This window comes from Rutilus rutilus (assembly GCF_951802725.1).
Source record: "Rutilus rutilus genome assembly, chromosome: 23".
In the NCBI taxonomy this organism is placed as follows: Eukaryota; Metazoa; Chordata; class Actinopteri; order Cypriniformes; family Leuciscidae; genus Rutilus; species Rutilus rutilus.
In genome coordinates, this window is record NC_140233.1 from 10,251,188 (window position 1) to 10,263,774 (window position 12,587).

At 40.4% G+C, this 12,587-nt stretch overlaps 2 protein-coding genes across 9 annotated transcripts in view; both read left to right on the plus strand.

The window, feature by feature from the left end:
• LOC311283441 (A-kinase anchoring protein 13) overlaps positions 1-2,096 on the plus strand; it is a 92,773-nt gene extending 90,677 nt beyond the window's left edge. For all 8 annotated transcript variants that reach the window (XM_084397832.1, XM_084397835.1, XM_084397836.1 and 5 more), the window contains one exon: positions 551-2,096. In XM_084397832.1, coding sequence (XP_084253958.1) covers positions 551-609 — 59 coding nt within the window. In that variant the 3' untranslated portion in view covers positions 610-2,096. The remainder of the gene's footprint in view (positions 1-550) is intronic.
• Positions 2,097-3,260: 1,164 nt separating this feature from the next.
• Positions 3,261-12,587, plus strand: part of agbl1 (AGBL carboxypeptidase 1) — a 211,838-nt gene continuing 202,511 nt past the window's right edge. Inside the window, exon 1 of the mRNA XM_084396546.1 lies at positions 3,261-3,577. Within this exon, the coding sequence (XP_084252672.1) occupies positions 3,397-3,577 (181 nt within the window). The 5' untranslated portion in view covers positions 3,261-3,396. The remainder of the gene's footprint in view (positions 3,578-12,587) is intronic.

Here is a 12,587-nt window from a genome sequence, read left to right on the forward strand (position 1 = left end):
AAAAAATCCATTCACTCCTTTTTTTTTTTATCCTCAAAAAGCCTAAACACTAGATAATCAAGCCATTTGGATTTTCGGACCAATAGGATGTCATATTGCTCATGCTCCGCCCTCGACCAATGAGCAGTTGCTCATTATCATTTAAAGAGACATGCACCGAAACGGGTCACTGTGAACAGAGCTGTTTTTGAGGAGGTAAAAAGGGTGTTGTTTTGCACAACCATTGAGGAATTTTAACTAAAGTATATTACAAACTTTACACGAAGACCCTAAAGAATCATACCAACTTGTGGAAAATGGGCATCCGATGACCCCTTTAAACAGGATAATATATAATCAGTTACGTTCACAATAATGACCGGCTGACTAAACATTTTCCTTTATATATCAGCTTTTTACAATCCATAAAATAAACTCCCACCCTACACTATAATTATCCCACTGAGTATTGCTTTTCACTTGACACATTACGCAAGTTCGATGTGTTGCACATGCGATTTTCATGTTGTCCAAAGTGCTCCAAAGTGAAGCAGTTTTCGTGTCTTTGCAGATTCTCCGAGCACTATGGTTCCAGGCACGACCCCGGACGGAGAGATCTTTTTCTGCTGATTCGGCCCTCTCTTCACCTTCTTCTCTTCCTCTATCCCACAATGCCTCCATGCAGGGCTGCCGGTCTCTGGTTGTGGACTTGTAAACCAGAGTTAGAAGCACATACCTGTGGTCTTGATGGGCGTCAGGCCTGGACAGGAAGTTTAAACTGATCATTTCCTGTGACCTGATTTTCAGCAGCCAGCGTACTGCACAGTGCCTTCCATCCCTCACATTCACCTATGAACGCAAGCGGGGAACTGTGCGTGTCGGATAAGGCACTTTTTCCACACGCGGACTTCCTGTGAAAATGAAAAAGATTTCTAACGGCGAGTGGCGTCACGCTGGGAGACAGCTGGCTTTTCATCGGCCGTCAACTTTAAGCTCTCTGAAGGACATTTGACTAATGAAGATACTAATAATCAAAGTGAGTGAACTCAAATGCCAGTTTGCAATGCAGTGACTAAGTTTCTACACGTTTCCATCCTCCTCCTTTCACCCCCGTCATGTTACTATGTGCCTCACTAATGTATACTTTCAGCTGACAAGCCGAAACAAGTCTTTTGGACCAGACTTGGACTTTTTAATACAGTCATAAGGTTTTACTTCTTTTAAAAGGTCGCAAAATGCCTTTTATGAATAAAAGGGATGCATATGAAAACGTTTTAGTGAGCGCACCAGAAATGAAAGCGCAAAAGAGCGTATTGCCGTAAAGAAATGCTGTTTTTGTTTTAATTTATTGGTTTTGTTAATCACGTTTCCATCCCTAAATGACTGAAGGAGAAAATGAAAATGTGTTTCACTGAAAAGACGGTTTTGTTGTGACTAAAGGCTTCACAGACCCCACAGATTTTTCTTCTTTTTTTCTTGTAAACCTCAATGCAATTTTAATCCTTAGCACTTTATAAGCACATGTCAAGTGGGGAAAAAAAAATGGCTGGCTTTAAAACGAGACAATCGATCAGCTCCACTTAACTGGTAAACGGCCTCCTTTGTACCTGCGAGGTTTTATTTGATAATCTTTTACTGTAACGTTACCATATGAATGTCATGTAAATTTGTTCCAACCAAACTTTCACGTAAGCTACCAAAAGAGCGGGTGTTTTCAACTGCAGTATTTTTCTTTTTCCTTTTACTGTTATTAAACACGAATTAAACAAGATGAGGGAATCAGCTTTACAGTATGTAGGCTAACAAATTAAAGTTGCGTTAGCCAGTAGGCATCACAAATGCAGTTCAACGCTCAATTTCAAGCCAGAAATGTTGGATTTGAAAGGCCAATGTGGTAAAAGTATGTGTTTGTGTATTAAACGCCTGGTTTGTACCCTCTAATCACTAGATTTTAGCCAGTCAAAAAGCCTTCGCCTGCTGGCCAGGCTAACCGTTCTGTTGAACATAAGGAAATATTTTAAGAAAGGGGAAATTGTGCAGATAAAAGTGTTAATTTAAGCTTTCTGCTCTGTTTTTAGCTTCTTGCCATTAAACTTCTACCTAACACGCCTCCCTAATGCATTAGTGATGAATGTCTCATGATTCATTTATCGATCAGAATACCAGCGACCTCTTGGGATTTAATTCATACATCCGAGAGATTTTTTTGATCAGTCAGCATATTCCCACAAAGGAAATGTAATGTTAGCTGCTGAGGCGGACATTCTGCATGCTGTTATGGTGCTAAACTGAGAATTGAAATGCCTTAACCAACAGAGGGCGCTATGGCGATGTTCCTCTATCATTTCTTTTGTCCCACCTGAAGCGTGAGCAACACTTCAGACTCAACAAACGCCTTGCCTTGTTTTGTCAGATAACTGCGCAGTACTGGCGAGTGTGGATACTCGAGGCTGATTATTATATTCTTTAACTTGCCTTAACGTTACATATTCCATAAGCCCTGCAGTATTTGTCGGTTCCTTTTCATCGCCAAATCCTCCTTCAGGGAAACGTATAATTCAAGATGAATTATTACCAGCACATTAGGCTAACTTACTAGCTACTCGAAGTGTTTTCGCTGATTTGATATATTGGTTGCCATTGGAAACGCTCTAAAGAACAATCCAAACAGTCTCGTTAGTGCAAATCAAACTTACGTCTGCTTCACGCAGTGGACCTTGTAGACGCTATATTTAATTTTCATCTTTCACAAATTAAGTTCATTGTTTAGCTGACAGTATATAAAATGAATTTAAAAACACCTGATGTATAAAAAAAAAACAGGAATCATATTTTGAGAAAAATTAAACACTGTATCCAGCCTCGTATTCACGAAAAATTAAACATGGCGTCTACCCTCATGGTCCGTGGTTACCAAGAGGTACCGTAATTTCTTATCAAATTTTGTGTAAAAAGGGGGCAAAATACCACACATTCTGTAAATATCTGTAATGTAAAAAAATGGTAAAAGTATTAATTATGGATTTTTTTGTGCTTTGATTTTAAAGCTTTTTATAACTAGCTTTATTTATCAGCATTCTCTGTGTTGGAGACATGAAAAATGTACATTTAAAAAGAATCTTAATAAATAACTATTGTACTTGTACGTGTGCTTGTCTATTATAATTTTTTTTCTCTGTTGAGGGTTCTCTATGGGATTGAATACCTATTAGATAATATATAATTATATTACATTACATATAAAATCTATTTAACTGTAGTTAATTTAACTGCTATCTATTTGTCTGTCTATCTATTTGTTTGTAGCCTATGTCTGTGTTCGTTCAGAAGACATGCTTCATTGGACCACCTGTTGCTAGTTTCTCTTCCTCCTGTCCGGTCCAGCTCAAGGTTTCTCAGCGTCGGACACCAACATGAATGCGTTTGTCTTTGTCGTGCTTTGGGTTCAGCAGTTGCCTCCTAAATGTGTTCTTTTCTCTCTCACGAGGTTGGCTGGATGAGTTTGAAGTGGGGCCATGGCATCTTTCCCCTTTGGACTCCATTGACTTTGCCTTTGTTCCTGTTGCCAAGCTACCCTGTTCTTTTGGCAAGCACAAAGGTAGGAAACCGTGCTTGAAGGTAATGCTAAGCTGAAAAGGACTTGTTCCTTGTCAGATTAAAGACTGGATGTTCATTTTTCTGCTTGTTTACAAGGTGATTTTATTCATCCTTAGAGGAATGTTCTCATCTTTATCCATTTAAAAGTCCAAGTCTTGGTGGCTTATGCTAGTGATACATTTAAAAAAATATATTTTTTGAGAATTATTTTGTTATTGTTGTTTTAAAGCAGCAAAGAAGCTCAAAACTGTGTCTCATTGGTCTCTTTAGCTTTTTCTAGTTTGTTTCCTGCACTGTGACCTTTCTTATAAATGTCAACTCCCAGTAATGTAATGTTTTGTATTTGTGAATGACCTCTCAGTATCCGTCATTGTTGCCCCATTTTGTCTATCTGTTGATTGGGTTTTGCTTTTCCATCTCTCTTTCTCTCGCTTTGCAAAGAGAACAATGGATCCACATGCAACCTCGAGAAACCTGAGCCTTTGTTGTGCGCTGACAGTCCATGTATAAATATCAGTTGTATGTCAGGGAGAACAATAGCTCTGTGCTGCTGGTGTTTTCCGATACGTGCAGGACTGTGGCCTTTTATACGCCTAGAAGTACAGCACTCATGAAATTGTTGTTTGGTTTGCTTGGGATAAGGTTGGCTTTGGCTTTTCGATTATTTCCATTCAGGTGTGATATCCAACACAGTCTCATGGCGATTCGTAACTTGTACATTTTGGCGAATTTGTGGCTAATTCATATGAATTCGTACATTCTCATTTGTATTTTTTCACACCATCTGCTTTCTCCCCCGTAGAAGTTATAGGTATAGAGGTGGACCTTCATACATGTAAATCTATATTTTCATGCAATTCACATTGTACGAATTCATATGAAATCACCACCTCGTAAAATAGTTGTGTTTTCCTGTGAGGTTGGTGATATCTCATTTTGTATTAGGGGCAGGTTCTACTGACAGAAGCTAGAATCTCCAGAGAGAGTTTAGTTTAATAAATCCGGAAGAAAAACGATGGTACATTTCATTAAGTCCACTCAAGACTGCCATTCAATGAGAAAGGAAGTGAGAATACGGACATTTCTGTAAATCTACTTAGTGACTTTTAAAGCTCTTGAGATAGAAGTTTAATGGTCTGACTCATCATGGTCTGGTCTAACTATTGGTGAAGAAACATATCATTTAATATAATTCTCAAATTAGATCCAAGGGTACATGTGAGAAGGAATGCGTGATATATTGGTTATCAACCTATATTAGAATTTATTTTTTTTTTTACTAAAAATGAAAGGGTATTGTTAAATTTTAACAATTAAATGAGGACTAGATGATACCAGATATATCTAGTCCTCATTTCATTGTTAAAAAAAATATATTTTTTTTTATTGTAGCCTAACTCATAAATGTGTTAAATAACTACAATTAATTAATGCACTCTGTTAAATACAATCTTTAGCAAAAAAAATTCTAATGTACATTATTGTGTGGTGATGCCCAAATTCAATTGTAACATTTATAACATCAATTTTAGTTTTTGGTGTTTTAATTTGTGGGTGCGTTTACATGACAACAATGTATTAAAAAACAAAAAAGGTTTTCTTTTGCGTTATTCGCGTACAGACGTCAAACGATCCCCCTTCATACGGATCTGCAAAACCAACTAAAAATGTTGTATTATTCATGCCTACTTGTATTATTCAAGAACCATTACGACTGAACACGTAATAACCATGCGCATGATGTCACCGTTTTCACAAATTTGCGTTTTTGTAATTTACACGGAAGATGATAACGGTATAGTTTTCAAAAACTTGCACTTTGAAACCCGTTTTCAAAAGTTTGCATTTTCAGGCCCCCAAAATGGCATTGTTGTGTAAATTAACAGCCAAAAAAAACAAAAAAAGGGTTTCTGTTAGTTAAAAAAGGTGTTGTGTAAACGGCCCCAAAATGGTATTTTAACACTGACCATTTATCAAGTATCTATACCATGAAATAAATATTGGCTTCTCGTAATTTGCCATAATTTGAATATGAATACTTATTTTATATATAATATAAATCTCTTTGTTGGATTGAGCAGATCCTCAAAGTATTCCTTCCACCGTCCGACGATATCCCCAGTTGAGGTCAACATCTGCCCACCTCCACTGTAAACAGTCTTCCATTGAGGAAGCAGAGGCAGAGGGCTCAGAGGGGGACTCGTCCATCACCCAAGCTGAAGTCACAGAGGTAGTTAAGAAGCTCTGGGATGAAGGATGAGATCCGCCCTGAGTACCTCAAGTCTCTGGATGTTGTTGCTGGGACAGTACCTCTGGACTGGCAGACCAGGGTGGTGGTCCCTCTTTTCAAGAAAGGGGACCGGAGGGTGTGTTACAACTACAAGGGATCACAGCCTCCCCAGGAAAGTCCTATTCCAGGGTACTGGAGAGGAGAATTCGGCCGATAGTCGAACCCCGGATCCAGGAGGAACAGTGTGGTTTTCGTCCCAGTCGTGGAATACTGGACCAGCTCTGTACCCTCTCCAGGGTGCTGGAGGGTTCATGGGAGTTTGCCCAACCAATCCACATGTGCTTTGTGGATTTGGAGAAGGCATTTAACTGTGTCCGTCGCGGCATCCTGTGGAGGGTGCCCTTGGAGTATGGGGTCCGGGACCCTCTGTTAAGGGCTGTCCGGTCCCTGTATGACCGGAGCAGGAGCTTGGTTCGCATTGCCGGCAGTAAGTCAGACTTGTTCCTGGTGCATGTTGGACTCCAGCAGGGCTGCCCTTTGTCTCCAGTTCTGTTCATAATTTTTATGGACTTTTGCGGATGATGTTGTTGTGTTGGCCTCATCAGACCAGGATCTTCACCTTGCACTGGAACAGTTTGCAACCAAGTGTGAAGCGGCTGGGATGAGAATCAGCACCTTCAAGTCTGAGGCCGTGGTTCTCAGTCAGAAAAGGGGGGCTTCGCTTCAGGTTGGTGGAGAGTTCCTGCCTCAACTGGAGGAGTTCAAGTATCTTGGGGTCTTGTTCATGAGTGAGGGAAGGATGGAACGGGAGATCGACAGACAGATTGGTGCAGCTTCTGCAGTAATGTGGTCGATGTACCGGTCTGTCATGGTGAAGAAGGAGCTGAGCTGCAAGGCGAAGTTCCTACTCTCATCTATGGTCATGAGCTGTGGGTTATGACCGAAAGGACAAGATCCTGGATACAAGAGGCCGAAATGAGCTTTCTCCGCTGGGTTGCTAGGCGCTCCCTTAGAGATAGGGTGAGAAGCTCGGTCACCCGGGAGGAGCTCAGAGTAGAGCCGCTCCTCCTCCACATCGAGAGGGGTCAGCTGAGGTGGCATCTGTTCCGGATGCCTACAGGACGCCTTCCCGGGGAGGTGTTCCGGGTGCGTCCCACCGGGAGGAGACCCCGGGGAAGACCTAGGACACGCTGGGGGAATTGTCTCCCGGCTGACCTGGGAACGCCTCGGTATTCCCCCGGAAGAGCTGGAGGAAGTATCTAGGGAGAGGGAAGTTTGGGCGTCTCTGCTTAGACTGCTGCCCCTGCGACCCGGCCCCGGATAAGCGGAAGATGATGATGATGATGATAAATCTCTTTGCTATCATCTAGGCCTCACTTAATTGTGAAAAAGTAATTTTTCATTTTTTTTTTATAATTAAACTTGTATTAATTGTTTACATTTTTCTTAATATACTTTGTCTTTTAAGCACCGATCAACCAACCCAAGTCACTGTGTTATATCAACCCAAGACTGTCTGTTTTTTTAATAAATGGCTGTCCGATCGCTTTGTTTTACGATGAGATTCGTAGCTGGACAGGCCTCGTAAAACCACCATCCCGTGCCGTCTCGTAAATCAGCGTGATCCTTCGCTCTGGGTTCCGTTTATCTTTCTCCTGCTGTCTATCTCTCTGATATTGTCTGTGGTGCTGCAGTGAGGGAGGAGGACCCCTCCCCCAAGCCAGCGGTCCTGATGAGACTGCAGAGTTTGGGTTTCCTGACGCCCATTGGCTCTCATCAGCTGTAATCATATTTCACCTGCTACCTTAAATCAGGAAGCCTCTGCTGTGCCTCGCTGTCAGCTTTTGTTGCAGTTCTTCACTCAATTCACAGTCATTGTTCATGGAGGAGGACAGACAAGAACAAAGAAATCCATAAATCTTTTATACATTTATCTTGCTTTTTCTAACAAGGTCAATTAAGGGTAATGGGACAGTAGGTAATGTTTAAATATCTGTTGTATGTTGGCCTACTGTTTGGGTGACAGTGAATTGACAGGAAGCTGAGGAATATTTTTTTTAAATATACAATTGTTTTTATAATTTTGCATAGCCTAAACATTTCTGTTCATTATTATTTATTATTATATCATTTGTTGGCAATTTAATTTTTTTTTTTAATTTTTTTTTTTTTAAAGCAATAATAAATTAACTATTTGCTGACCAATTTTGGCTTTTCAATGGCAGATACTGATAAATTGTACTTCATTTTATATATATATATAATATTTAGTGCAAATCACTAAAAACATAAACTAATTGTTCATTATCTATTGATGGCTGATGGTACATTGTAGAGCACTTCAGCTACGCAGACACTGTAATTGGTCAATGCTGAAAATCTCAAAATGGCAAAATTTTGTGCATTCATCTGTTTTTTGTAACTTGTCTCAGCATGTTAAAAAGGCAAAATGCTGAAAATCTGTCAAAATGCACAAAATCAGCATTTCATATAGGCCTATTAAATAATGTTTAATAGATTCACACTACTTTAAAATCACCATGAAATCAAAATGGGCATTTCTTATTTTGTTTTTTAATAAAATATTAGCAATTTTTTAAGTGATTTATTCGTGTGCATCATTTTAAATTCATGTGCCCTTTTTTAATCAAAATAACTTCCCCCTCCCTCTTGCAGCGACTTCTCTTCTCTGATGATGTGTTTACTGGCGTGAGGGCGGGGCAACCTGTCACTCGCATGAGATCCACCAATAGCAAACTACAACCATCCAATCAATTCCCCATGGACAAAATAGGTCCCACCCTACTTTTATTTCTTGTCCGTGACGCCGTTTCACTCGGATGTGCTTCACAATAGGGAAGAAAAGACTATCGCGACTTCCATTTCATGATGGCATTACACAACCACAAATTCCCCCCAGTAAATGCTTTACACAGCTTTGGAAAATTCCTTGATGACTTATTCTGTGGTGCTTCATATAAAAAGATGTATTATTCCTTTCTATTTAAAGCTGACTGAGAATATCACAACACTCGTCAGAGTGACGAGCCATTTTTGACCCATCTAGACTGGCTTTCCCAGCACAGAGCCAAAAACTAGTGAGAAAAAAATGGTGAAATGATGAGAGACGAGGAACCTCTCTCTCCTCTAACAGGAAAGGAAGGCACTATAATTCTTCTCTCAGTCAGGGCCACAGTAAGACCCAATGGTAAGACATGCAGCGGATGGGGCAGTATTGTTCACCGACCCCCTCTCTCTATTATGGCTGTCAGATGCTCTCTTTTAATGTGCCTGTTTTGAGGGAGATTAGAGCTTGGGTGATGGGGGGTGTTTGGCGGGCCGTCCTGGTTTCTTTGAGAAGCTTCTGTGTGGTGATTGTATGCGCTGGGCTATTCCATTAGTGTCAGGATGATTGTGTCCTCGCTGGAACAGCCACACAGAGCTCGGCTCCTCTAGTCAGCAAGCAGGAAATTTCAATTGGACCGTCGGCCCCGTCACAAAGGATCAAACGGCGAGTCTGCTCTGCTGTTAATACTGTGGAAGAATGGAGTGACCCAGTCTCGAGGCGAGAGTAGAGGACTTCATCTGCATTCCTGCAGTCTATGATGGTATGCAGGGGTATGAAAGCCTTGAACGATCATAATTCTGATTAGTTTGCATAGATTTCAGTTATGATGTCCAATTTGCTTGTATATTAAAAATCTGTCTGCTATAATGCTGTAGAGTAGAGGGCAGTGTTTCAGAGTGATTCAAACCAGTATTTCATCTTTGTGAACTATTATTGTAAAGACTAGAGATGCACCAATACTACATTTCTCCGCCGATACTGTTAGCCAGTTATTCAGAATGATATTATTTTATATTCAAGCCTACATTATATAATTAACAGTAAATAAGCTCTTCTCTAGTGTTTTTATAGCTAACTAATGAACTGTGAACACTGGTTAACTTTCCTGAGGTAAATGCAACGTTAATATTGTTCACAATCTGTTTTATTGACGTTTTTCTGCAATTGAAACACAGATTGAGTGATTACATGAGTCATGATACGGATTTTGGTAAGTTGTACTGTATCTTCAAACATACCTTCTGATATTCTTACATGTTTTTATAGATATAATTTGTATTAAAGTGTAAGAAAAGACTCGCGCTGCTGCTTGAACTGAGGCAGCGATCTGTCACGTCACATTTAAGAGCGTCAAAACGCCATTTTTCGTTTAAATTTCACGATAAAATGTTCAGAATTTGAAAGCTGAGACTTTGTTTCTTATCAGAAGTAGCACAAAGCTGTTTGCGATTATTGGACGGGAGGCACGACATATAATGTTTGATGTAGGGGAAAAACGCAGATCTGGCAACCCTGGCTAACTACGGGTGATTCATAGGGTCAAATAAAGCCTGCATTAACGTCGCTTTTTTAACTGTTAAAGCGTTATTGTCGCGTTAACTTGCCCTAAATTCAACACGAGAGATTTTCTTCACACACAGTATGAATTTCAGTCTGACATGTTTTGGTCTTTGCTTTCCTGTAGCTCAAACAGTAGAGCGTTGGCGCTTGCAATGCCAAGGTCATGGGTTCGAATCCCAGGGAAAGCAAGAACTGATAAGAATGTAAATGTATACCTTGAAAATGCAAATGCAAGTCGCTTTGGATAAAAGCGTCTGCCAAATGCGTAAATGTTTTTCCGTACCCTTTTGATTGACAGGCTATAATCGGCATTGATCATTGGCTGTTTTTCACCGATAGCGAAAATAATATCTTTAAAGGGTTAGTTCACCCAAAAATGAAAATTATGTCATTAATGACTCACCCTCATGTCGTTCCAAGCCCGTAAGACCTCCGTTCATCTTCGGAACACAGTTTAAGATATTTTAGATTTAGTCCGAGAGCTTTCTGTCCCTCCATTGAAATTGTACGTACGGTATACTGTCCATGTCCAGAATATCTTAAGTTTATAAAGCGACGAGAATACTTTTTGTGCGCAAAAACAAACAAAAATAACGACTTTATTCCACTATTCATTTCCTTCTCTCTGGGCCTCGAGTTAGTTCACGTAGTATAACTGCGTAGCGGTTCTGGGTTGTACGTCACACGCATCACACACATGACCAGCGTCGGCCAATAGTGAGCCTACGTGTGACGTACAACACAGATGTGCTACGCAGTTATACTACGTGAAAAGACTCGAGGCCCAGAGAGAAGGAAATGAATAGTGGAATAAAATCATTATTTTTGTTGTTTTTTGCGCACAAAAAGTATTCTCGTCGCTTTATAAACTTAAGATTGAGCCACTGTAGTCACTTGGACTACTTTGATGATGTCTGTATTACCTATTCTGGACATGGACAGTACACTGTACATACATTTTCAATGGAGGGACAGAAAGCTTTCGGACTAAATCTAAAATATCTTAAACTGTGTTCCGAAGATGAACGGAGGTCTTACGGGGTTGGAACGACATGAGGGTGAGTCATTAATGATATAATTTTCATTTTTGGGTGAACTAACCCTTTAATCGGCCGATACCGATTATTGGCGAATAAAGAGTTTTGGTTCATTTTTGTGACGCATTTCAGATTTAACTTCACAGAGACTAAAACGGCAGAAAGTGCACCCTGTTTTGTTTTCTTTATTTTACAAAAGCAAAAAGATTAGTTAAATACATTTTATTTAAACCGTTTTATAAAACGGTTACCACACAATACAAATATTAAAGCCAAAACTTTCATGCTTTAGCTTTAACAAGCTTTTCAAAATGAAGAATCTGAAATGTTTTGCTATAGGCGTGATTTACAGTAAGTGCTTCCTGTTGGGCAAGGCTCCCTGGTTACAAGGCTGTTGATATCTAATATCTGATGTCTGTGAGCTGGGAATCTTCTCGCTGACAGCTGCTTGGCAAATACCACCCTATAGTGAGAAATGGGACGGGAAGAGTGGCCAGAAAAGGTGGTGAGAAAAAGAGGTAGCTGTTGAAACTCGGATCAGTAAACTAAATCACTTGAGGTGTGAGAGGAATACCTATAATGTACTGAATTTTGAAAAGAGCAAGACTTCGCAAAGTCTGAAGATTTAATGACCGGTTCTGCAATGCAGAGAATGTCGTAATGAGGATCAATTAGAGGAGAGAAATACCTATGGATATGGACTCGACAAAGACCTCTTTTAGGAGATCCTCAAAGCTAGTAGAAGAATAATGGTTTGACTGTGAGGGGAAACTCTGCACTTCACCATAGCCGTTTTCTGTCTTCCCCTTTCCTTCCGCAGAATACGCCTCTACAAGTCCTTTCAAATGCTAATTTATATAGGGGACAGGAATGAGAGGGGGTAACGTCCAAGCTCAAACTCTTGTTGTAGATCTTTCTCCGACCGTTAATTCTGCAGAGGCCCTTTTTGGGACCGAGAGCTTCACAGGAAATGATATGCATAGAAACGTAACCTTCAGAGAAACGAGAGAAAGGAAAGGTGAAGATGACGACTCGAAGCGCGAGCTCACGCCTGGGCTTAGCTCTGCCTGGCTGCCCCTGAAGACCCTGAAGAGTACAGCTTGTCTTGTGACAGGTGCTATTCCCCGCGGGAGCCGGCCCAAGACGGGGCTGCACGCTCCGTAATGCGGTGTGGAAAGTGCTAAAGGATTTCTTAAACTCAAGCATGAATTCTTCAGAAGATTATTCATGCACATAAGCAGTGTTAAATGTTAATTATGTTGAACTTTAAAGGATATGGAGTGTTTTGACTCGAGGCCAGAGGGATTGCAGATTCCAGCAGCTCTGAGGCAGCTTA